Below are 26,276 nucleotides of genomic sequence, written 5' to 3' on the forward strand. Positions count from 1 at the left end.
AAGAGAATTAATTTCTTCCCACATCTTTTAATGTGGCATGGCAGTCTCACTCTATGATCAAAACACATAACTGAAGGTTGTGTTTAATTTCTAAATCAAAGTGTTGTGGGAAGATGATTGAAATCTGAAGATGACTCAGATCCACTTGATAATGTGGTTTTCTTCCTACAGAAACTTTATGGTAGACTGCCATTTCCATGTTAGAAGGAACCTAATAGTGATGAGATTGAAATAAATAGTTTCACTATATACTGAAAGTTTTTGTTCGTTTCTTTAGTTCTTACTCTGAATTTTTTAAAAGAACTTGGAGACCTTCAATAACATAGGCATCTATTCTCCCCACCCACTGTATCTTTTTTTAAACTATGGGTACAAAGATGTAACCAATGTGTCTTACAAACACTGATATATTTTGGGGGAACAGTTTTTGTAATACCTTTTTTTTTTTAACTAAAAATAAAATTTATCAAATTGGCTCTTTGCCTGTATAGAATTCTTCCTTTGCCTCAAAGGGTAAATTAAGATTATATGGCTGCATTAGCTATGTCAGATGATTTCTGTGAGGCATGACAAAGGTAATTATGATATATCCCCTACTTCACTAAAGGGAACTTGTTTGTCTTATTTTTATTTCTTAAAGAAATCTTAACAAAATATTAACCTAGAACTGAAATGGATTTTTCTTAGGTGTTTTAAAAATAGAAATAAAAAATTGAGTCCCCATGTCTGGATTTCTGTCATTGTCCCTTATCTGAACCTTTCAAAGGCCTCTCTGTGTATGGTGTGCAGCACAGCACACTCAGACAGTTCTGCTCAGAGAAGGAAGTGAAGAGTTTTGGTTCCCATTTTACACTTCTGGAACAGTTTAGGGAAGGAAGCACCTTTACACCTTTTATTGTTCGTGGTTGCTGACATCATATCCTTCCCTGACCAGTCTGTGCGTGTTTCCTGCCATTCTGTCAAGATTCTTCTGTGTTATGGGGAGGGATTTGTGGGAGGGAGGGAGAGAGAGAAAGGAAGGGAGCAAGAAAGAGTGAGGCAGGGAAGGGGGGAGGAGGTGTGTGTCACTCAAGGGAACTTGTTTGTAAAGAGAGAGCTGGGGTAGGAGAAGGATCTTTAGCATCTGTCCACAAGAAATTCTTCTCAACTTGGGTCTCAAAACCACTTTGCCTTCATCTGTCTGCATAGACAAACTCAAAGTGAACAGAAGCCTGCCATAATGAAGTTCCCCTTTTTAGTAAGCAGCCTGATTTTATTTTTCTTATATTTAGGTTGACAAAAAAAAAAAAATGCAGAAGACTGTAACTCTATAGAGTGTAACTGTGGTAGAGCATTTCTTTTTCTTTTTTTAATTACTGATTGTTTCTGTGTAGCTCTGTCATTTTCCAAGAATGCTGCTTTCATGTGGAAAGAAGTAGCGGCAAGGCTGCTGGAATTATTTTAAGCTTATGGTTGATTGTACATAATGAAAGTTCTCAGCACAACTTGAAATTCTACTACATGTAGTTTACCTATTCTTTTCTTCATGTACATACAAAACAATTTTTAAAACTACTGAAGTTTTTTAATCTTTTCAGCTTTTCTAGGCCTCCTACAAATTAATACTTGAAACTGACCTTACAATATAATTTTGGCATAAAAATCAGCTTAGAGAAGTAGTTACACCAAGAAAACAACTACTGAGCTATTATTGACCTTCCTAACTCTTTGAGTTTTTACTGGCAGCCTTGAAATGTGGTGATCCATAGTCAAATGTTCTAAGGCACGTTTCGTGACATATTTCACTTCATGAAAAAATCGCATCATCACCGCGTAGTAGTCTGCATATGTACATAATAATATCAAGTTTTGCATTTTAAAAATGCTCAGAAGGCAGCACTTCAAGAAATATTCATTTTTATGGAAAACAAGAAAATATTTTAATTTTACTGAAATTTAAACTTGTTTCTCTTTACATTAGCTTGCATATTTCAAGAAGGAAAATACATCGAATGGTATTTTCACCGACTATATTATATATATATTTGATATACGCATACAAATTTTTTCAGGGAAAATATTTCCCATCCTTTTTTCTTTAAGAATTAAAAAAAAAAATCCTTGCTCTGCTCTTTTTAAAAAGTGTTTCTTCTTTCAAAGTTGTGAAATACGGGGTGGTGAGGTATAGGAACTCTTCTAAGTTTGGCTCATGAGTTCTCTCTCTGCCTTTCTGAAGAGACTTTTCTCGAGGGATGCTTCTCTGCTTGTTTGGTTATTTGTATTTTGAAACCAGGATCTGTCAAAGTTCTTGTCTTCCCCGCCTTGTCACCACACTCTAATCTGTCACCCTGACCTTCCACCTTAAAGTGAATAAGCGCTTAGGCAGGCATAGTCCTGTAAGCCGATAGTGCCACTGGCCTCAGCCAAATGAAAAGAAAGGAAATTGTCCCATATGCGTTTGTGGATTCATGGGTTGGCTTTTTTGTGATAGAGGAAGCCTGTCTGTCTCTGTGGGGTCTTGCACATGCATGGGAAATGCCATTCTAACGGGCCGCTTGCTTCTAAGGTAAGACTATAGGAAACACAGGAAAGTTGCCCAGTTGAGTGATATTTAAGATGGTTTCTAAAAATAAATAGATGGACAGTGTGTGGCAATGGTGAATATATAATGCAACTGTGCTTTGTGAAGGTTTCATATTTTAATGTGATTTTAATGTCTTATTATAGCTAATTTTTTCATGTGTATTTGTCAAATGTGTGTTATTTATATAACTCTTTAAAACTTTTGAACTACTTCCAACATTCAAAATTGCCGCTGGAGTAGTAATTTTTGATGAGCACTGTGTGGTCATGATGTTACTCAACATATATAGTATTCCCAAGGGCACAACTAAGCTGCAGTTTCATAGAAAGGCATTGGGCAAAAGAGAATGGATGGTCTTAGTATTTAAGCAGCGCTTAATCCACCAGAACTAATTATATCATAATAGCTTCTGCAATTAGATAATCACAGAAAATTTTAATTTAAAGAAATTTACTCAAGGTGATAAAGAATTTAGAAATTAAATTAAAGAAATCAAAAGACAGCAGATGATCAGACCAAGTGTGTAACAGCTTTCCTGTTCCAGTAACTTTGAATTAGAGCCAAATAATCTATTAAATAGCCAGGACATTGGCTTAGCATTACATAATACATGTGGGAATTTCTCAGGTCCCTCATCAGACACCAGCTAAAACAGGGAAATTCTGAGCAATGTATAAAGTAGTTGCATTCTTTGACATAAAACTGGATAGAATAATTGAAGCGGTTGCTTGCAAATCTAGAATCCAGTGTGGAATGCTTTCTTGTTAACTTCCACATTTCACGGCAATTCATTTTCATTATGTTCAAGTGTTTTCAAATATAATTTAAAACAAAGTAAAATATATACTTTTAATACTCGGGTTCTCTGGGTTTATTTTATATTATTGATGATCATTTCTTTAATTTTAATTCATGACCTAAAGGTATGTAGTATATAATACTGGGCTTCTGTAATTTTGTATGTTACTCCCCAAAGATATATGATATGTCTTTTTAAAATATTTAAATTTAGAGAACTGATGACTTATTATAAAAAGTGTAGTTATAAAAAAAATCATTATAAATGGAGTAATACTCTAATTTTTTGCACCATTTCTTTTCTGTGAATGATTATCTTTTTTGATTCTTATATTCAAGATATAGCTTAAGGGCTTTCAAGAGGAAAAGGAGATCTCACTGCTGATAGCTGCTTATTATGTAAGATTAAATATTCCATATTATTTTTACAGTGTTCTCATAGCAGTGACTTTTTAAAAATAAGATTAAAGGATTTAGATTTAAATTAGTTGACATTTACATATATCAAATAGCACTTTCATAATAGTCCATCCTATTTGCATAACGAGGGGACGTTATCACCTCTGCTGTCAAAACATGAGATTGTTTTCCCTTCAGAAATGAATTAGCTGCCCTACTTAGCATACACAGGTACATAAAGGTTCATTAACTCTCTGATTTAGGTAATTTTTCATAATGGAAGGGTGAAAATAGTCACCTAATTTCATTAAAAAATATTAAGGAACTCATTGCAAAAGATACATTTCAAGTGTTGGGCTTTGAAGTATAGTTTTTGTCATTTAAATGACTTGTTAAATTACTTATGAGATTATTTTAATTATAAAAACAAACCGTTCCTTTTTGATATCCTCCTACATGGGATAGACCATGTGCTTTTAGTACTTATTTTCATTCATTTGATTGGCTTACTTTCATATAGTTCTCTTTTTAAATTAGACTATGATCGCTCTTATGAAACCGCCTTTCTGTTAAAGTGGTATTTAATTCTTCTCTTTCTTCCAGCAGGAACGAATGCAGGAATTTGGGAACTGAGCAGTGCAAGTGCTGAAGAAGGAGATTTGTTTGGAGGAAACAGGAAAGAGAAAGAAAAGGAAGGAAAAAATACATAATTTCAGGGACGAGAGAGAGAAGAAAAACGGGGACTATGGGGAGAAAAAAGATTCAGATTACGAGGATTATGGATGAACGTAACAGACAGGTGAGTGGGGTAAACTTTTTCCTGTATCATCATTTACATGGACTATTTATTACATTTTCTCCAGGTATTTTAAAGATACTGAAAACATTTGAACTTAGAAACATCCATTGAGAGAAGTTTCAGTGAATAAAATGTGGCCAGTTTAAATGCTAATATTCTATCATATGTAAAGGGGGAAAAAAAAATCACCTTGTCTGTTAGACAAATAGTTTACATATTAATGATTGTTCACTTTTTATTTCAACATAAATTTTGAATGGGAATTGTACTTATGTAATATGAATACCTTAATGATTAAGAGTTAATAAGCATAACATTGCTACACTGCATGCATCATCAAACAGAGATATTCTTAAATGCATAGGAATGAGGCCTTTTGTGGTCATCCATTTAAAGGTTTAGAATATAGGCTTATAAAAACGGCTTTCATTGTATTCACAGTAAAAGAGACTTTGAAATGTATCCACAATATTTAGTATTGCACTGACAACAATAAACACTCTCACAAAATATTAGCAACTTAAAACATATATATATAATATATATAAGTATATTTATATAAATATATAATAATACACATATAGGCAAAAAAAAACTATTAGTTAATTCACGCCATTATCTTTAAACCATGAATTTGATAAACAAAGAGGCAAATGATGTTACAGTTTTTTCTATAACTCCATTTATAATGCTGTATGATCCCATTAATCTGTCCTAAAGAATTTATATATCCAAATGCTCTCTATTCAGCAAAGATATGTATATCATAAATATCTGTGATTTGACTATTTTTCTTCACTCTTGGGGAGAGTGCATTTAGTTAGGTGATATAAGGAGAGTTGGGTGGTTTGTATGCATTCTGATGTTAAATTACAAATAATGGGAGAAACTACGGTAAAGCCAGATTCCAGCCATTACAAATGGATAATGGAACCTGGAAAACAGGCATTCCTTGACCATGGAGAGAAGAATGTTTTACCTGTTGCCCATTTACTCTGGGGAAAGCTAAGAGGATAACTTCCAATATGCCCTCACCAGACAATCTCCCAAATAAAGACACTCTAGCTCTCCAGTTGTCCCTTTTTGTCTTATTGGAACTGCAAGTGAGACTTGATCTAATTCATTTGATTCATTTGATTAAGTTTTTTTAATATTTTTTCCAGTTTTATTGAGAAGTAACTGACATACATCACTGTATAATTTTAACACATACACTGTGTTGGTTTGATTTATATATATTTTTGTGAAATGATTACCACAATAAGTTCAGCTAACATCCTTCATCTCATATAGATACAATAAAAAGAAAATAAAGAAGAAAAAGGAAAAAAATTCTCCTTGTGATAAGGACTCCTAGGATTTACTCTTTAAGCAACATTCCTTTATATCATACAGTGGTGTTAACTATAGTCACCGTGTTGTACATTACATCCTTAGTACTTACTCATCTTGTAACTGGAAGTTTGTACCTTTTGACCACCTTTATCTGTTTCTCCTTCCTCCCACACTCCTCCTCTGATAATTGCAAATCTGATCTCTTTTGGTGAGTTTGTTTTTTAGATTCTACATATAAATGAGATCATACAGTCTTTTCTTTCTCTATCTGACTTACCTCACTTAGCATAATGCCTTCAAGATTCATACATGTTGTTGCAACTGGTAGGATTTCCTCTTTTTTATGGCTGAATAATGTTCGTGTGTGTGTGTGTGTGTGTGTGCACGTGTAACCACTTCTTTATTTGTTCATCCATTGATGGACACTTAGTTGTTACCTGTGTAAATTATAATGAATAGAAGTTGTTCTTTATGCCATCAAAGCCAGTATGTCATTAAGAGATAAAGAAACTTTTTAGATTTAAATTTTTGTAAATTTAAATTATTGTATTTAAGGTAAGGTACATATGACTTGAACTATTTTTGGCTGAAAATTGAGCTAAAGGATAAATAAAGGCTTATGATGGATTTCTTCATTGTTTTCCTACATGTTTATTGCTATGGGTCAAGCCAAAAATAGCAATTCTGTCAATATAAAACCACAGTATTTTTTAGCTGGCTTACAACTTGAAATTAAGATTGAAATATTGAACACCATGTACCATTGACTCTTTAGACTGTTATTTGGACTAAAATCCATTTGGAGTATAGTCAGAAATTATATGAATCAGTACCTACATTTCATTAATAATGCCAGGTAATTTTTACTTTCATGAAATTCATTGTATCTTCCTTTTGCTTACAAAGAGAGAAGAAAATTTTTGTAGGTTGAATTCATGGAGTTTTCATTATGCTTTATAAAGGAACATAAAATTCACACAAGATGCAAGAATTTTAGCACATACTTTTGAACTAACAATTGAACATCTTTTCTTAATTTAAATGTAGCTGTGTCTACAATTGCTGTTACTTTCATCCATGTCAGAAGTCTTAATAGTTTTAGAAGAAAAATTGTTTAAATCCAGTTCAGTTATGATTTTTTAATCCTGATGATGAATTCCTTGATTTTATTCTATAGAAATTTAGGATCTATGTAGTCTTCTCCACACTGTAGGTACAGCAGGCCCTTCAGTCATACTCTTAAATCAAATTGGTAAAATTGAAAACTGCCATGTTTTAGTGTGTATTTCAGCGATTATTTTATTTTTTTTAAGATTTTATTTATTTATCTGACAGACAGAGATCACAGGTAGGCAGAGAGGCAGACAGAGAAAGAGGAGAAAGCAGGCTCCCTGCTGAGCAGAGAGCCCGATGCGGGGCTCGATCCCAGGACCCTGAGATCATGACCTGAGCCGAAGGCAGCGGCTTAACCCACTGAGCCACCCAGGTGCCCCTTCAGCGATTATTTTAGATGGCTATTGACAGTCTCCAATATCCATCTTACTTATACATGTTTGTTATATGTACCACTCACCTACTACAAGAGCAGTCATGAGAGCCTGAAAGATGTAGGTCACTTCTATAATCAACACTACCAAATCTGCAGGAACAAATCATCCCAAGTGCGGAGGCACCCCTGGCCTGGGCTTCCTTTAAACTATGTGTTCACGTGTTGAAAAGAAAAATGGTAACTGTTTTGCTCTTTTTGAAGCTTCCCCCACTGCAGACTCCCTAATAGAACCTCACACAATGGTTCACTGTCATCTTTTCTTAAGTAGTAAAAGCCTGCTCTGCCTTTGCAGGTGTTTATTTAGCTATACAGAAAACAGGATGTTTTTTTACAGAATAAGAAAGAGAGACATAAAAGTGTGAAATGAAATATTATAAAGCTGATGTGTAAGTTGAATATCATTAAGAATTAACATTGCTATAAAACAGAGCAGCTAACTATTCAAATTGAATTTTATCCTTCCTCTGCCTTTCATAATGGAAGTAGGGAGAACAACTAAAATTCAGAAACTCCAGGTGTATACATTTAATAGTTTAAGAGAAGGAAAAAAATTAACAGCTCTTTTTTTTCAAAATTTGTCCAGAGTTTCTGAGTTTATGAAAACTACTTATTTCTCAATTTCTCACTTAAACTGGATGGATTTCTTAAGCCAGTATGTAAAAATAAATAAAATCATAAATTTTTAATTAATCTTAAAGAAACTTTCAGTCAGCTGAATAAAAACAACATGCACCAAGAATTACATATGTATTCTTTCATTTCATTCTTATGAACCCCATTTATAGTTGAATAGCTCATTTATTTATTAAATCAACAAATAGTATTAGATTGCAGCGTGCCTGACATTAAGTATTCAGGGTAAACCAGACAAATCTCATACAGTTTGTCATCTGCCACAGAAGTCAACAAACTTCTCCTATAAAGGGCCAGAAAGCAATATTTTTTACCTTGTGAGCCAGTCTGAATAAAACTTCACTGACAAAAATGGAACAAGGTGTACTGGGCCAGATTTTGTGGATCCCCAGCTTAGTGGAATGACACAGAAATGAAATGTGCAAATATATAATACAAATGTTGTAAATAACGCGCTATGAGTGAAATTATCGAAGTGCTATCAAATTATGACAAGAGCTGCTTTATTTAGATTGGGGATTAGATGAAAGGTCTCTCTGAGGAAATGCTGAAAGATGGGAATGAAGACATGAGTCAGAGTTAGGCAGGTGACAACATTCCAGATGGAACAATATTTGCAGAGCTCCTTAAGAACGGAAAGAGCTTGCTAAGGAGCCAAGGGAAAGCTCGTGGAACTTGAGTCTGATGTGTATGACTTTAGAGAGATGAGAGAAAAGATTAGATGCTAGGCAGGGCTCAGATCAGGCAAAGCTTTGAAGTCAGATAGTAATAGGAGGTGGTAGCCAAGATTTGGAGCCCACATCTTTCAGATTAAAAAAGTAAAACAAAACATGCTTTTCTCAATTATGTCATGCTGCATCCTGTGTAATATAATGGCTAAGAGCATGGTTTTGTGTCTTTGCTTTTCCCAATTACATCATACTGCATCCAGTTAACATAATGGTGAAGAGCATGGTTTTTAGACATACGCGAACCTAGCTTTGCTCCCAGTTCTGCCACCTACTAGCTATATTAACCTCCAGCAAGTGCCTTAACCCCTTTGAGCCTTATCAGTTCCCTCATCAGTAGAGTGAGGGTTAAAAAATTGTACCCAGCTCCTCAGGTCACTGGGATAATCAAATTAGGGGATAAATGTAAAGCATCTGACATACAATAAATGCCCAATAAATGTATCTATTAGCTGTTCCTATTAAGACTCAGGCTCTTTAAACCATTAGCTGTTAAAAGTTAATGTGACTTCCATCAAAACAGCTCCCGTGCTGTGTCACACACTAGAGTCATACCTGAACCTTCATTTCAGGAGGGTTTTACCTTTAAAAGCTATCAGGGAAATGGAAGGAAAAGTGGAACAGAGCAGAGCAGGAACACAAAGGAGGCTTTGGAAGCTCACAGGGAGTGAGAGAATCCTTTCGGAGCAGGAGCAGCTGATGGCAGAGGATGGCTCCTGGACCAGAAGGAGAATCACAAACATTTGTAGAGCAGGGCTTGTGACAAGGATGGAAAGCAGTAGCTTTCGAAGCTCTATGCTTGTGGGACTTCTTTTCAAATGTATGTTACTGATGAAGTTATTTTGAACTACTTACCACCGTTTTTATCACTTCAGCTTCCAGCTTATTCTAACACTACAATTTCAATGTCTCCATCTGCGTTCTTTGTTTCTACCCCCCTGAAGTACCTTCAGCAATCAGGCAATAACGTTACCCTCCTTCATATGGTCCCGGTAAATACGCCCCTGAAAAAGCCAGATTTTTTTTAATGACTTTTGTCTTTGTATGACTCTTTTTACAAACAGAATAGACTTAGAAATCTGTGATGTCAGTTGTATCAAGAATAAAGTAATATAAAAATTAGGCTTGCTTAACCTAAACATGTTTATACATGTATGGTTCTATTTTAAATTTTCAGCTTCTCCACTTTGAAAGGATAAAAGAGGTGAATGCAAATGCATTTGTGTGACTTGTTATAAAAAGGCATTTAAATGTTTGAATAATTATAAGGGAAAAAATATTTGCCAAATAACTCAGGGTCTAATATAATAAGTTAAGGGAAAAAGATTTTTAAATGTCTTAAGCTCTCTTCTATCAGTTCTGGCACACTAATGGTTTTTGCCAGCAAACAAAATTTCATGTAATTATCAGTGCAATAACTGGAGCACAAATTAAAGACAATTAGCAGCATTCTCCTGTTAATAGAACAAGAGAATCCCCTTATGACTAAAAAGAATTCAGAGATCGTAGCTGTTAAATTTTCTCACTTTTTCTCTTTTCTTATGTCCCTATGTCAGTTTCTCTGTACAACTTATAAATTACCTTAAATGGGCTCAGAAAAAAATCCTGGAGAAATATGTTCAGTGTAGATACAACATCTGAACAGTTTCTACAGATGGATGTTTTTAAACTAAATCTGATATTTTTTAAAGTAAACTGAATAAAAGAGATTTACTTATTTCCTCAAATGACTCTGTTTTAAAAAGAAACGAATGTTACTCCTTACTTTCTCCTGTTTTCCACTATTTTAGGCAGTTCTTAGAATTTAAGCTGAAATTTCAGGGGAATTTTTACTGTAGTGTTCCTTCAAGGTGATATCCAGAATACCAGTAAATAAAAGGCTAATTATAGTTCTAAACTTGAGAGTAACAACCTACTAACCTACTCTTTAAATGTAAGGAACAAGATAATTTAGAAAGACAAATAAATTGCTTCAAGAAGTAACTTTGTGATGAATCCTGAACCATAAGTCAAAGAACAGAGTAATCTAGACATATACATTTTCTTTTATCATTTGCACAAACAGAATTTCCAGAATCATTAGTTGTTTGTATGCATACCAAGTAAGTATATATTATTAGAGAGGAAATTAGACTTAAGATACCATCAGAGAGTTATCCATGTTTCTCAATGAATGTCTGGAAACTTGTTTTAAATTAGGTGAATAAAAAGTTCAAAAAAAATCACCAAAGTGTTGATTTAAATCTAAAATAAAATCCACAAATACTTCATAATGATGATTATTATGCCTTTTTCCCCCTCAGTGTCATTTCTTAACAGCTAACTACCTCCCCTAAACTTGGTTTTAATATATAAAATCAGGGTGTATCATAGTAACACATTAGCACATAGTAGTACATTTCAGAATTGAATTATAGGGTCTATTGATGCATCCTGTGGATGCCTACTTAAAGGTTCCCCATGCACATAAGTTAGATCATTCTTTCATTTATCTTAAAATCACCAAAGGGAAGGGGTGCCTGGGTGACTCAGTGGGTTAAAGCCTCTGCCTTCCACTCAGGACATGATCCCAGAGTCCTGGGATGGAGCCCCGCATTGGGCTCTCTGCTCTGCAGGGAGCCTGCTTTCTCCCCTCTCTGCCTACTTGTGATCTGTCTGTCAAATAAATAAATAAAATCTTTAAAAAAAAAATCAAAGGAAAAAGTTTTGTTCAGAGAGCTGGAATTACTAGTGATTGAAGAGACTGAGAAAGGAAACCAAAAGGAAAAAAAATACACTTTTGAGAGTTTCCAAATCAAAGAAAGCAGTAGCTAGAGTGCTCAGATGTACATTTAACAGCTGTGACATCAGGTCATTCGTTTCTATTCTATCCCTAGCAAATTAAAAACAATTCACAAATGGTCTCCCCTCTATGTGGTTGAATCTTAGAGATAGCACACCACACACTTACTATGCATCCTGTACATGTGGGATAGTTTATATTTGTATTCAATAGATCTATTCCTTTACTACCAGAGAAGTACTGTCTCAGATGCTCTCAAACTCGTTCATTGGCTTTCCTTTGATAAGGAATCTAAGAGAGGCCAAAAGTTGCACAAGGCAAAAGATAACAGTTTCCTCCATGTACTTGAGGGCTTTAAGATGTTTTGTTGTTTAAGTTCTGATTTGAGTATCTCATACCATTTCCATTTAAAGCCATCATTTAGAAAAATCCTGATGCTTGTATTTATTGTATCTCAATGGTTTTAAGTAGAAAGTTGGGATTGAATGGACCTTCCACCTCTGCAAATGCTCGCACACCCCATTCTGTCTGTGACAAGTCACCTTTTGCTTTGCAAATGCACAAACGCTGTGACATTGTATTACTGAGAAACCAACCCTAAAAATATTAACATTATAAATAGACCACATAAACCAAGAGGTTTTTCCAAACTGTAGATTAAAGAACATGTTGCTAATTTTTTTCAAAAACTGTGTCCTTTGCCGTCTAGACCTCCTCTAACATTGTAATTTATTCGTTCAAAATGAGCTCCTTTAAAAATTATGATAATAGTATTTTTAAAGTTTACATCCTCACAGACTCTAATTGAAGAAGGTATGGCAATGCCTCCTCCTCACTCCAGAATAATAGCTTTGGTTGAAAAAGAAAAATAACATAATTAATTTGAAGTAAATGAAATTCCATAATATAGAATATGTATACTTGCATTTCTTTTGAAATAAGTTGAACCACTAATAAGAATAAGAGAACCACTGTAAATGTTTGGAATTTTGACTTTTAGTTTTAAGTTGGAACAGTTTAGCTTAAGAAATCACTAACATTTAAATAACATTTCAACAAACGCAACTGTTTGGAAACTACAACGGAGACAGCCTCCTGCCTTCTGTCTTGCGAGGATTGATTTGGAAGGCCCTGAGGGAGAAAATATTGGAGTTAGGAGGTAAAACTGAAGCCATCGTGGAAAGGAAGAAGTTACACTCTTCCTGTTATGACAGGAAACGTAGACAAATGTGCTTCCTGAGCATTTGCTCAGCAGGGAATGAAGTAGTCTTTGACCTTTACCTTAGGTACATTTTGGCTTTGTTAAACTAGTAAACATGTTTTTGCCCCCCAAATATTAGTCTGGTTTATTTGATTCTTCTCAGATTCAAATGATACATTTTAGGTATATGAGGTATAAAGAAACAGAGGTATTTATTTTGTGACTGCATCCACAGATTGAATTTAGAACATAAATCAGCCTTTTAACGAACCAAGGAGACCTGAATGGCGCATATAAAAAATTAAAAACATACTGCATTATAGCCCCCTCTTTTTAAAATCCAGAATACTCTTAGGCTTAAAAATGGGCCACAATGAAATCTTTTAAATCCTGGTAAGTTTAATAATTGTAGATCATCTTTCTTCCTTTTCCTCCTACGGACAGATATATTAGAAATCAGCTACTATAAGTTTTAAAGCGCAAACCCTGTGAGTTTGTGAGTAAACACTCAGGTTTATTCATATGCATTCAATTACTTAACTTTAATCTAACTCGTTGTTCAATATTTTTGCCCAAGAAAAGTGTACAGTGCACAAAATTTAAGAGTTTTATTTGGGGGGTAGGGGGTTGACTTAGGTGAGGGGTTGGTAGAGTTCTGAATTCCACACACTACATTCGCTATTTTAATCTTTTTATTCTGTTCAGAGTTTTAGGAACTACTGCTTGAAACCCCTTTGGAAATCCTGCTACATTGCAGTGAAACACGGCTCAATTTGCTTGAGGCTAACAAGGACAATAGTCCTCTTTGCAGCAGAACACACTGCTGTCTCATCCTCGCAAGTTATGCTGGAGGGTTACAAGCACATGGTAGCAGTCTGCTTAAAAGAGTCCCTCACTGCTCTTTAAAGAGCCTTTCATTTACGATGGCAGGCCCCGTCATTGTATAAAGGAGCGCTTGTCTAGAACACAAGTCTGCAGTGGCATTGCTTCCTCCCACCGAGAGTAATCATCAAGCCTAAAGCTCGCAAGCCTTTCTAATGACAGACTGAATTAAACAAAATAAAATTGAAGAGGAATAGTTTAGAACAGTTGTACCATTACTTACTGTCAGGAACAAACCAGGGGAAGAAAAAGAGCATTTAAGAGGGCATTTCCCTTTTTTTCAATTAGAGATTGTCGCTGCAGACTCTTGACTCCATCCCTAACCCATTAAACACATAGGAAGACTGCATGGCTGTGGATTAGAGACTGCATTGTATCTATGAACTGTCCGTCTTGTCCTTCATTAGTCACTCTGTTTCCTTAACCAGGAGGAAACTGAGAGATTATCTATGCTGGGGGTAAGGAGGAATGGATCTAAAATATTTTCATAGGATGAAGGTTATATTTATCATGACTCTAGTTGGACAAAAAAAAAAAAAAGAGAGCGAGAAAACCTCAAAACTTTGAAAGTAGAATTCCTTGGATACATTTGTCCCAAATACATTGTAAAACAAAGAAACTAATAATTACTTTATGAGTTAAAGAAATGAGTAAAAAGTTCTCCATTCATTGAGCAGTTCAATTAGGATTCAGCTGACCGTATTCTGAGTGATGGAAAGAAGTGTTAGGGACCCATAGATTAAAAAATGGTTGCTTCCCTTAGTAATGCGTTGCAAGTTGTTTTTTGAGTTAGGACTCGGTTATTCTTGTAGATGTGAGAAGCTGCTCTTTCCAAAGGTCTTTTCTTTCATTTATTTGGAACTTTCCTCTAAGGTGCAAGTACTCCCACAGTTACTATGGCAGGAAAGTTCTCCTAAGGTAACTTTATGAACAGAGCCGAGATTGGGGGTGAACGGAGCAGACACACATGTGGCGTGGAAGCTCATTATTAAATGTCCTTTCTGTTACACAGTAGTCAAACTAATCTCCCTGCCCCGTAGGAAATGGTACAGGACTTGTCCTCTGTTTTTAGAACTTGATATTTACATTACCTGTGTGTAAGTCAGAGTCCCACCTTTTTTTATTCCGCCTGTAAACAGACCTGTATTTTTTACCAACCAAAATGTTTCTCATTTTGTGAAATTTAAATAAACATTCGTAAATATAGAACTACTGCATGCCCACTAGTGTATACATGTGGTTCGCGCTGGCTTTAGTGGGAATGGCTGGAGGTCTTGAGGGCAGAATTGGCTATAGTGTCCACACAAAAAGAGCTTTGATTTATTGTCAGAATGTAGAAGCCAACTTCTTCTCAATTTTTGTATTGTTAATATTTTTTACTTTAACCTAGAGAGCTATCGTTACCTTAATTAATAAGTTATGCACTACTTTGCTTGTACTCATCAGAACTGCTGACAATTCTTAATGTATGTATGCTGCTCAGTGAACGGTTGATGAGATTCATGCTGTGCTGAATGTCAGCCCCTGAAATGCCTAGTTATCTAAAAGAAGGAACACTGACTAATGGAATGGAGAATGAATTTTGTGTGAAGAGGGTTCTATTTCTAGTTCATCCAGGAACTAGCTTTGTGACCTTGGATATGGCAATTCATGTCTTTGTGTACAGTGTCATCTAAGAAATGGGGATGATGAACTGTACCATATCCTAAATTGAAAGAGACACTGTCAAATGTAGTGAGATAACTTATTATAAGGTCTTTGAACTTATTAGAAAAAAGTCACCAGATAAAGTCAACACTTATTTAAAAGCAATTATAAGAAACAAATCCACACACAAATTTTAACCCAGTCTAATTTCTCTACTATTCAGTTTTACCAAATGCATGTTTTCCCAGTAAATTACTATGACAAAAAAGGAAAATAACAATATGAAATTTTCCTGTCTCAGTGGCAAATTTTCTATTAACATATTTAGATCATGCATAGAAAGTTATTTTTAGTCATTCATTTTGGATTGCAAAAAAATGTGTAATTCCTCCACCCATCTATCCATGCATTCATTCATCAAATATTTAGCCAAGTATTGTCCTGGGACCTCAGAGTACAAGATTGGAAAAGAGATGTTCTAGGCTGTCAAGGAAAGTTCAAGGTCTAGCTGAGAGAGAAACTCTAGTCTAGACATAATAATGGTTAACACAAGTTGTCAGGTTCTAGGACAGCAATCTTTTACAGTATGTGACAAGAAATAACTGAGCCCAGTGCATCAGAGAAAAAAATGCTACCTGCCTTGTGTAGTGTTTCAGTCAACAAGTCACTTACACTTTTATTACAGTCTTAGATTAACTCCCAAGACTCTGTAAGATGCTTCATATAACCTTCATTTTACAGGGGAGGAAACCAGGATTCAGATAAGTTAGACAATTTACCCAAGAGCACACAGCTCGTAAGTGGCAGATCCTAGACTTGATTTTTAATTCCCATGTTTTTGTTTCTATGCCACACTGCTTCTTTAAAAACATTTTAATAAGATGAATTATCTCTACCGTTACTTTTCTATGCATTTTCAACACTGCCCAGAATTTAATATTATAACTCAAATTCTTTACAGTCTTTGTAGCTCATCTAGCTACAAAAAGAGACAGTGTTTTATTTCTTGGAATATAGAAATCAGAGGTGATTATGATGCCGTACTTAGGAGATTGAGTAACCAAAACTTAAGGTATCCTATAGAATGAAACTGCAAAAATAGATTCTCGTTTTGAGCCATATTACCATTCACTCAGATCTTCTCCTTGATCTAGAAGCCTGTGCTACCTAGGCATTGAATCTGAACATCTAAAATCTGAAATAAATATGTTAAAGGTTACTCTAGTCCAGCTTCCTGTTAATTCAGGAACACCTACACCTTCCTCGATAAACAGCTGTACTTGAACATGTTCAGGAATGAACTGCTTCCTACTTTATGAGCCTAGATCCACTCTTTGGCAGTTCTCCTCACTAGATTTTCCCGTTTTCAGCCTCGTCAAAAGATTTTCTGCAGGGGCGCCTGGATGGCTCAGTTGGTTGAGCATCGGGCTCTTGGTTTCTGCTTCTGAGTTGTGGGATCTAGCCCCCTGTGGCAGGCTCCAGGCTCAGCCATGAATCTGCTGTTAAGATTCTCTTCCTCTGCTCCCACCGCCCCCCACCCCCAGCACACACATACACATACTTGTGTGCACACTCGCTCTCTCAAATAAATAAATAAATCTTAAAAATATATATATAAACAATAAAAAATTAAAAAAAAATAATAAAATAAAAGATTTTCAGCAGTGCTTTCTAGTTCTGGTCTGTAGACTAAAACAGAGTAACTCATCTGCCTCTTCGTGTACCACAAGTCTTCAGATCTTGGAAAGTGTTCGGCATATCACTTTTAACCATATTTCTCTGGATTAAACATTCCAGATTGCCTCAGTGATTTCTTTTTTTTTTTTTTTTTAAGATTTTATTTATTTATCTGACAGACAGAGATCACAAGTAGGCAGAGAGGCAGGCAGAGAGAGAGAGGAGGAAGCAGGCTCCCCGCTGAGCAGAAAGCCCTATGTGGGGCTCTATCCCAGAACCCTGATATCATGACTTGAGCTGAAGACAGAGACTTTAACCCACTGAGCCACCCAGGTGCCCCTCCCTCAGTGATTTCTAATGCAAAATGTTCTTAGATCCTACATCAACCTGTTTGCTATCCAATAGACACTGATTTTGTCAGTATCATCTTAAAATGCAATGCTCAGAACTAAATACTGTGCCTAAGATTAATTAGTACTAACAAAAGATCATTAGAATTATTAATTCCCACTATAACTTTAGATCTTTGTCCCAAAATCAGCCACCACATTAATTTTCTTCCAACCCGAACCTGTAGAATTGTATTTTTAAAATATAAACGGAGACTCTAAAATTACCTGTATCATCATGCTATTTGTGACCAGCTTTCTAGTCCGTAGCAAGAGTTACAGATAGAGACTCTACCAAATTGATGTTAATACACTGGTCTGATAAGCATCTTCATTTAAACCAGTGATAGAGGGCGCCTGGGTGGCTCAGTGGGTTAAGCCACTGCCTTCGGCTCAGGTCACGATCTCAGGGTCCTGGGATCGAGTCCCGCATCGGGCTCTCTGCTCAGCAGAGAGCCTGCTTCCTCCTCTCTCCCTCTGCCTGCCTCTCTGCCTACTTGTGATCCCTCTCTCTGTCAAATAAATAAATAAAATCTTTAAAAAAAAAAAAAAAAAAACAGTGATAGAAATGTCCGAGACCGAAGAGTTACTGAACTCTGTGGCCCTTTACTAGAGACTTTCCCCTTAAACTTAACACTGATCAATCAATTCATATTTAAATCCTCTAAATTACTACTAGCCAGTCTCAATTCTGTAATATTGAGATGAGGATTTTATCAAATACTTTGCCGAATACATGTTCTTTGACAATCTGAACTGGAAGGTTCAATAAATTCTTGCTCAAAGAATGCAGTCATTTTGAACTCTTAGATCCTGCCCCTTTATCTCTATATCTTGTGACTATAAAATTAAATTTTTATCTTCACACTTTATCATCCTTCATGATGAGTCATCTAGGCAAGAAATAAAGCCCACTTTTCTCGGAACTTTTTGAAATGTCTTTTTTCTTGAAATCTAGAGCATATGTACATATATATTTCTCTCCATTCTTTAGCTACTCTATTACAGATTCCAAAATGGTATAGTCACTCTCTCTCAAGATTCATGTTACTAACATGTAAACTTTTAATTAAAACAAATACATATATCTAAAATCTCTTATTTTTGAGAGATTAAATGATCAAAAAGGTTAGAAAAGTACATTTAGCAGAAAATTATATTGTGCCATTAAGACTATTTTTTTAAAGATTTTATTTATTTGACACAAAGAGAGATCAGTAGGCAGAGAGAGTGCGGGAAACAGGCTCCCTGCTGAGCAGAGAGCCTGATGTGGGACTCAATCCCAGGACCCTGAGATCATGACCTGAGCCAAAGTCAGAGGTTTAACCCACTGAGCTACCCAGGCGCCCCAAGACTATTTTTTCTCTTGGTAGCAAATTTTTGTTGAAATCCTATGTAACTCAAGTTTTCTAAAAAGTCAACATAGGGATGCCTGTCTGGCTCAGTTGGTTAAGCCACTGCTTTCGGCTCAGGTCATGATCCTAGGGTCCTGGGACTGAGTCCCACATCAGGCTCCTTGCTCAGCGGAGAGCCTGCTTCTCTCTCTGCCTCTGCCTGCCACTCTGCCTGCTTGTGCTCTTTCTTTCTCTGACAAATAACATAAATAAAATCTTTTTTTTAAAAAGTCAGCATAATTGAAAATTGGTTTCTCCCTCTAAAGCCTTAAGTATTCAGACCTTGAAACAGCTAATTTAAAAGTAAGCAAACAAAACAACAAAATCCCTACAGAAGATACTGCTGAATAATTGTTTAAAAATCTAAATGAGCTTAATCTTTACAAAAGTTATTTTAGCTCAAAAGCTATAAAATCAAGGTTATCTTAATTTCTACGAAAAAAGGGCAAAGTTCTTTGACTTCATGCCACCATTTTTTAGAACCTCATCTTTTTCATCAAATTTGGCCACAAACCAAATATTCAGACTTTAAAAGAGACTATTTCCATTCCATAATTCACTGTTTCAGCAAATGTCCACTGGTCAGTCTGGGTGAAGCCACAGATGGGGTCTTTGGGGAACTTGAAAGCCAATAGGAGATGCAGACTCATAAACAACCAACACTATAATATTAGAAAAAGTCTCATAGTAAAGGTTTGTAAGAAGTTTTAGAGGATGACAATGAGGGAGGAATGAGTTTTTTCCGAATATAACAATGAAAGCTTCATAGAAGAAATTGGCATTTAAACTAATTTAAGCCTTGCTGCTTGATTGGGAGCCTGCCAGCAACCAGATGGAAAGGGGGTGGGACGTAATACCACAATCAGCTTTCACTGAGTACAAGATAAGAAGTAACCAATATGGTAGGTTTCATTTCATATTCATCTTGATTCGGTTAACATCTACTGTTATTTTTCTTGTTCAGTCTAGAGAAAAGGTTGGTCAGAAAACAAAAACTGAATTCACCTCTAACTCTAGATAAAAGTACAATTTCAGATCATTACACATGACTGAAAATATAACACTATTAACTAAGTAATGAACTTTGCTTCAAATAAAGCAACTTGCTTTTAGCCTTAATGAATTAAATGACTATTTTTTTCTCCAGCCATGAGGAGGAGACATGAACAAGGGAGATATATATGTAATAGAAGCCCCAGCACCTAGCACAAATGTCTGACAGGGAGAATGGTCAATAAATAGTGCTTCTCATTTGGCATATAGAAAATGCTCAATAAAAACCGCTCGAGTTATATTTGTTTCTATGAACAGATTTACCAAATTTTTTATAACTCAGTTGTATGGAGGTTGTTGGAGGTATATTTAATAATTTAATATATTTAATAATGAAATATATTTTCTCAATTTCAAATTCTGATTTCAATTCCTGATTCATACCTAGTAAGTTCTAAAGTAATTATAAATGTAAGATACCTAATGTAAGATGTATAAATGTGTGATGCCTGCCCTTATGCTAGGAGTTAAAACTTGAAGTTACTCTAAAACTCAATACTGAAACCTCTTACTGCAACATCATCATTATATTTGGGTCTGATTCAAGAAGTAAAGGAAAGAAAATTAAAACAGTGTTAACAGAGTATTTGCTTTCCATGCATATATTACATATTAAGACTCTTTAATTCTGAAAACTAATGTCGAATTACAGTGTCCACTAAACAATACAGGCTTTATTCTCTTGTCAGTGCACCGTGATTGATGTAAGCACTGGAAAAGAGCATCTCTTTGCCTACTACTATGAAAAGAGTTTTCCGTCTCACCTAAGGTTAAAAATAATGTTATTTTAATAGAAATGGACTTGTTCCCATTACAAATTATTGTCAAGTTATAAAAAATGTAATCATTACAATACATTATTATATTTAAGTATAAAAGCTCTGAGCTGCAATCTTTGTCATTGAGTGGCATATTTTAAATGAAGAGTAATATCTCAGGTCTCTTTAGAAAGCTTAATGCTTAAAAACAGTTTTATCTAACCATGCACAATGAGAAAAAAGCATTCTAAAATACATTTTGAGTATGCTATGAGGAATATGAACATAATACAGAATTAAATTTAGAGCAATTAAGAGTAGATTTTAAAGATATTTTCTTAAATGCTTTAATACAGTCAGCACCATTTCAGTTTGCAGTTTTAATGAGAAGAAGCTATATGCGCTGACTTCTTTGACAGGTATTATTAAATAAGTATGCATTATCCAGAAGCCTATTTGGTTACACAAAAGTTGAGGAGTAACTAAAAGTAAACACAAATAGTAGCTTTAATGATATTTCTGTGCTGAAATGTACTTTGATGGTGAGTGTTGTAACGTACTAAATTCTGAGGTTGAGTACAACAGAAACCATACTGTATTGAGACATTCCACCTACAGTTTGTGGTCATGAAAGTCTGATTAAAAGTGGTTTTAGATATATGAAAGTATTTTGGGCCAGTGCCTTCTGTATTGAATCTACTCTTACACTGTTTCACTAAATAAAATACCAATGTGCAAATACATCTGGGTAACTAAATTGCTTCTAAAATAAATATTAAAAGACATTTTATATAAATCTATGTAATTATTATGATTCTTTATCTATTCCAAAGAGGTAGTCTTAACTCATTATTAATACCAATCATAACTCATCTGAATAAACTAGAATAAAAAAGCTTCTAAAGTAGAGTGATAATCAGATATGAAAATAAAACACTAGGTATATTTAGTAGAAGTACCTTAGAAAGACAATCAATAATCATAAAACAAAAAGTGAGACATTGGTAATTATTACAAAGAAAAATTGTCCAAAGTTGAAATGTAAATAATGTATCTGAGTGGAGATTGACTAGCTGATGTGGGCTGATAAATACCGTATTTTCCAAAGAATGATCAGAGGGGATTCCAGATTTCTGCTTTCTCTTTGTATTAGGAATAATGAGATCCTCAAATAGCCTTAATCAGTAGACTCTTCATAGCCACCAATATAGACATATTTTGTAAGTCCTTTTTCTGTACATCAGCCAAGTGAGGGATGGGAACTAGGTTTATTGAGCTTCAGTGTTAAGCGGTATGCTCACTACTGTACACTGATGTTATTTTGTGCAGTCTTCACAGCAACACTAAGAATAGGCGTTCTCTCTATTTTACAGATGAAAAATCAAACTCAGAAAAATCCAACTAAAGAACTTAAATGAGTTTCTCATGACTAGCACATAACAGGTTCAGCATTCAAATCTAGGATCCGCTTAACCAGGCCCCATGTTTTTCCCTTTTTACCATCCTGCCTTTAATGCAAATGTGATAAAGCAATATAATCATTATTGAGCATAGATTTATCTTTTTAAAAGTCTACTGAAGATTTGATTTTTTAAAATGTCATGGGAAAAGCTTTCACATAGTTTTATTTATTTTTTTAAAGGTTTTATTTATTTGACAGAGATCACAAGTAGGCAGAGAGGCAGGCGGCGAGGCAGGGGGGTGGGGGGGAAGCAGGCTCCCTGCTGAGCAGAGAGCCCGATGTGGGGCTCGATCCCAGGACCCTGGATGACCTGAGCCGAAGGCAGAGGCTTTAACCCACTGAGCCACCCAGGCGCCCCATAATTTTAGATAATATAGATCAATTTGATATTTCTGGAAACTTCACTTAATAGTTTTCCCTATTTCATTTTTATACTACAAATCATTAACTTGTGCCCATGTGTCTGCTGGTCCAAGCACTGGGCATACACTGTGAGCAAAATAAAAATGGCATAAGATCTTGTGAAACATGCACTGTAGAGGAAGAGACAGACATCAAATGATCACACACAAAAATATACAAATTATGAAATGTGAGAAGTGCTATTAGGGAAAAATAAAGGATGATAGGTAAAACAGTATTAACAAAGTGTGGAGGATTGAGGAGACCAAAAGATCAGGTTTTTCTGTCTGTTCACCCACAGTTCCTGTCAATACGTTTATATTTAGGTTTGTGGGATGGGGTAGGATTCAAAGTTCACTCTGAGGTCTCTAGTTTGGGTAACTGAGTTTATTGTGAGATGGCCAAGCCAGGAGGGGGAGCAGCTTCAAGGATGATGAGGAGTTTAAGCTGTGGAGGTTTAAGAGATTACTAGGACATTCAGATAGATGTAGGACTGGAGGACATCCTTTCGGTGTCCCAAGACCAAAAAAAAAAAAAAAAAAAAAAAAAAAATTGAGGAGTGGGAATCTAGATTTGGGGATTACACACAAATACGTATTAGATAAAACAGGGCTGGCCTCTGCATGATGGCAAGATGGGTTAGATATGAAGGTGAGAAAAAAAAATTTAAGTTTAATTAAAAATTTAAAAATCAACAAAGGAGGGGCACCTGGGTGGCTCAGTGGGTTAAAGCCTCTGCCTTCAGTTCAGGTCATGATCCCAGGGTTCTGGGATCGAGCCCTGCATCGGGCTCTCTGCTTAGCAGGGAGCCTGCTTCCTCCTCTCTCTCTGCCTGCCTCTCTGCCTATTTGTGATCTCTGTCAAGTAAATAAAATATTTTTTAAAAAATAAACAAACAAACAAAAAATCAACAAAGGAGTGCCTGGATGGCTCAGTGGGTTAATAAGCCTCTGCCTTCGGCTCAGATCAGGATCTCAGGGTCCTGGGATTGAGCCCCGCATCGAGCCCCGCATCGGGCTCTCTGCTCAGCAGGGAGCCTGCTTCCCCCTCTCTCTCTGCCTGCCTCTCTGCCTACTTGTGATCTCTGTCTGTCAAATAAATAAATAAAATCTTTAAAAATAAATAAATACATAATAAAAAATAAAAATTAACTGAATTAAGATAGTCAGCATTTCCCAGAGTATATGACTAAAAAAACCTAGCTTTGAAAACCAATAGTAAATGCTCCTCTAAATAAATAAATAAGCAAAGAAACAAACATTCTTTCAGGAAATGGTTTGGCAGGTTAAAAAAATTTTAAAAATTTTTCCAGGCTTTAATATATCAATGTGCTTTATTTCCCAAATGTATTAAGCTACTGAACTTTTTGTCGTGAAGAGTATTTTATAGAAATGATATTCCAGAGAACACCTGCTGGAAAATGCTGGGCCATTTAAAAGCTTAGAGTTAACAATGTCCATGGTTTTTGGTGGACAAACTAGAGAGTAATCAGGAAAAGAATGAAATTGGGAATAGTGAAATTTTTATTTGCATTTGGTATCCTTGCCAGATAGGAAGTATTCAAAGTCAGAGCTGTTGTAGACAGCTCATCAGAAGAAAGGCATTGTGAAGAGTGAATTTTAAAGATTGGAGATGAATTGAGGAAGGAATGATTTCAGACAGGGAGATCATCTAGGACAGGAAACTGATAAGGACGGGAATGATAGAGCCGCCTGGGAAATAGACAAGAAAGTGTGAACCTGAGAAACATTTCAAGGGAAGGAATTATGGGACTTGGTAATAGATTAGATTAAAAGGAAAAAAAGGAAAAGATAATAATACATTTTCTGGCCTGAGAAGGGAGGAAAGATACACAAAAGATTGAAAACAGAACCCTAACGGTATTTTGACAAAAGTACTTCCCAACTTTCTGCTGCATTTCTAGAAAACATAATATAGCACTGTCTGAAAGCAGTCTTATCCCTTTGAATGTTTTCAGTTAAACAAAACAAATTCTTAAAAGTTTTGGACACACACACCAAGAATTTCTGAACACGCATCGAAAATGGTATGCATGTCCAGTCTTCACATGGTCAAAAAATGAGCTCAAACTTATAATTGGGAAAGATGTTAACCATGCTGAAATTAATTTTCTCAAATCTTAAATTGCTCCAAAAAACATGAATAGTTCTCTGGTCACCTTCATTAAAATGCCCTACATTAAATCTGGCATTTACAGTTTCACATTCAGCAACAAGCTGGAAATCACACTTTTCAAATTCTAAGCAGAAATTAGTTTTAGATTTATTTGCTTTCTTTCCAAATGTGTTAGTGCCCAAGGGCTCTGACAACGACACACTTTGTTTCACAAAGGAAAAAAAGTAGTACTGTTAAAAAGAAAAAAAAACGTTTTCTTTTCCTTAAAAAAAAAAACAAACAAAACTGCCTGGTTTTTTTTTTCCAGGTGACATTTACAAAGAGGAAATTTGGGTTGATGAAGAAGGCTTATGAGCTGAGCGTGCTCTGTGACTGTGAGATCGCGCTGATCATCTTCAACAGCACCAACAAGCTGTTCCAGTATGCAAGCACCGACATGGACAAGGTGTTGCTCAAGTACACGGAGTACAATGAGCCGCACGAGAGCCGGACAAACTCAGACATCGTGGAGGTGAGAGCGCATGCGTGGTTGGCGAACCCCACCCCCATCCCCACCCCCAGCTGAGTGGCGTGATGGTTGAACCTCCCCCTTCCACGAACACATACTGTTTCCTTTTCCTAAGGTGTTCCTGTCCCCCACGGATGTCCCCCTGGTTATCACCCCAACATTACCCCACCCTTTCTATTCCTGCAAAATGCAAGTTAGAGCGATATGGTGATAAGGACAATGTAGATACCTGGTTCTTGCTAGAAAACAGGCACCACTGTCAACGTATTGACCTCATCCTCCACACGGCGGTATCAGGAATAAGACTTGGGAATTGTGGCCAACACAGGGCTTTACTGACTTTTGGTGATTTCTTTTAGGTATAGACTAGTGTCACAGCATCGTCAAAGAAAAAAAATATTTAAAAATGAACTCACCCAGCCTTATACTTCAATTTCTCACTTTGTCTCTTCTAATTCATTCTTCCTAATGCATTCTTACTGAAAGGGTAAAGACAATTATTCTGCTAGAAATGTTTTCCCCCCAATTATATCATTTAGTGTAGCATTGTTAATATACGCAGAATCAGAAATCTGATGAAAATGAATTTCTAAATGTTAGCTTGGTGTTTTATCAAAGTTAGATTTAAAACGTTTTATTGTGCCAGAAATAAATAAGCATCACATTAAAACACAAAAATGTTTTTGATTCATTAGCATAAGTAGCATTGCCATACAGTTTTAAACACTTCCTGCACATATCCTATTTAAATATTATTGCCTTATAATATCCTTCATAAACAGTGAATACTGAATCAAAAAAGATGTTCAATGAGGACTGTCCCTATCTGTCTGTTTCCTTCACTTGTCTATCTCCTCATGATTAGTGATGGTGATTATGATTGCTTTCCCAGAGTTAAAAGAAAAGTAATAAGTTTTTCAAAAGTATGTTTTCAGGGTCAGTTTACCAGAGTATAGGTTATTTTTGTCATTACTTTTTAGACTGTTCCATATTATGAAAAAAATCTAGCACTAATTTGACCAGTCTTATAATTGCCTAAGACTGATTTTCATGCCTTTGCCTTTATTTGGAAGTTTTTTAAAAGTATTGAGCTGGGGCACCTGGGTGGCTCAGTCGGTTAAGCATTCGACTCTTGATCTCCTTAGCTCAGGTCTTGATCTCAAACCCCACTTTGCACTCCA

The 26,276-nt window shown here is 35.6% G+C and overlaps 1 protein-coding gene across 9 annotated transcripts in view; it reads left to right on the top strand.

Annotated features, from left to right (window-relative positions):
- The window catches only part of MEF2C (myocyte enhancer factor 2C), a 161,098-nt gene that overhangs the window by 59,164 nt on the left and 75,658 nt on the right, over nucleotides 1-26,276 (top strand). For 5 of the 9 annotated variants that reach the window (XM_044265808.1, XM_044265854.1, XM_044265847.1 and 2 more), the window contains exons 2-3: nucleotides 4,367-4,559; nucleotides 24,895-25,098. In XM_044265808.1, coding sequence (XP_044121743.1) covers nucleotides 4,506-4,559; nucleotides 24,895-25,098 — 258 coding nt within the window. In that variant the 5' untranslated portion in view covers nucleotides 4,367-4,505. Of the gene's footprint in view, nucleotides 1-2,357; nucleotides 2,546-4,363; nucleotides 4,560-24,894; nucleotides 25,099-26,276 lie in introns of those variants that run through there. The other 4 variants (XM_044265823.1, XM_044265837.1, XM_044265818.1 and 1 more) reach the window with 2 other exon arrangements.

This window comes from Neovison vison, chromosome 1, assembly GCF_020171115.1.
Source record: "Neovison vison isolate M4711 chromosome 1, ASM_NN_V1, whole genome shotgun sequence".
Lineage (NCBI taxonomy): Eukaryota > Metazoa > Chordata > Mammalia > Carnivora > Mustelidae > Neogale > Neogale vison.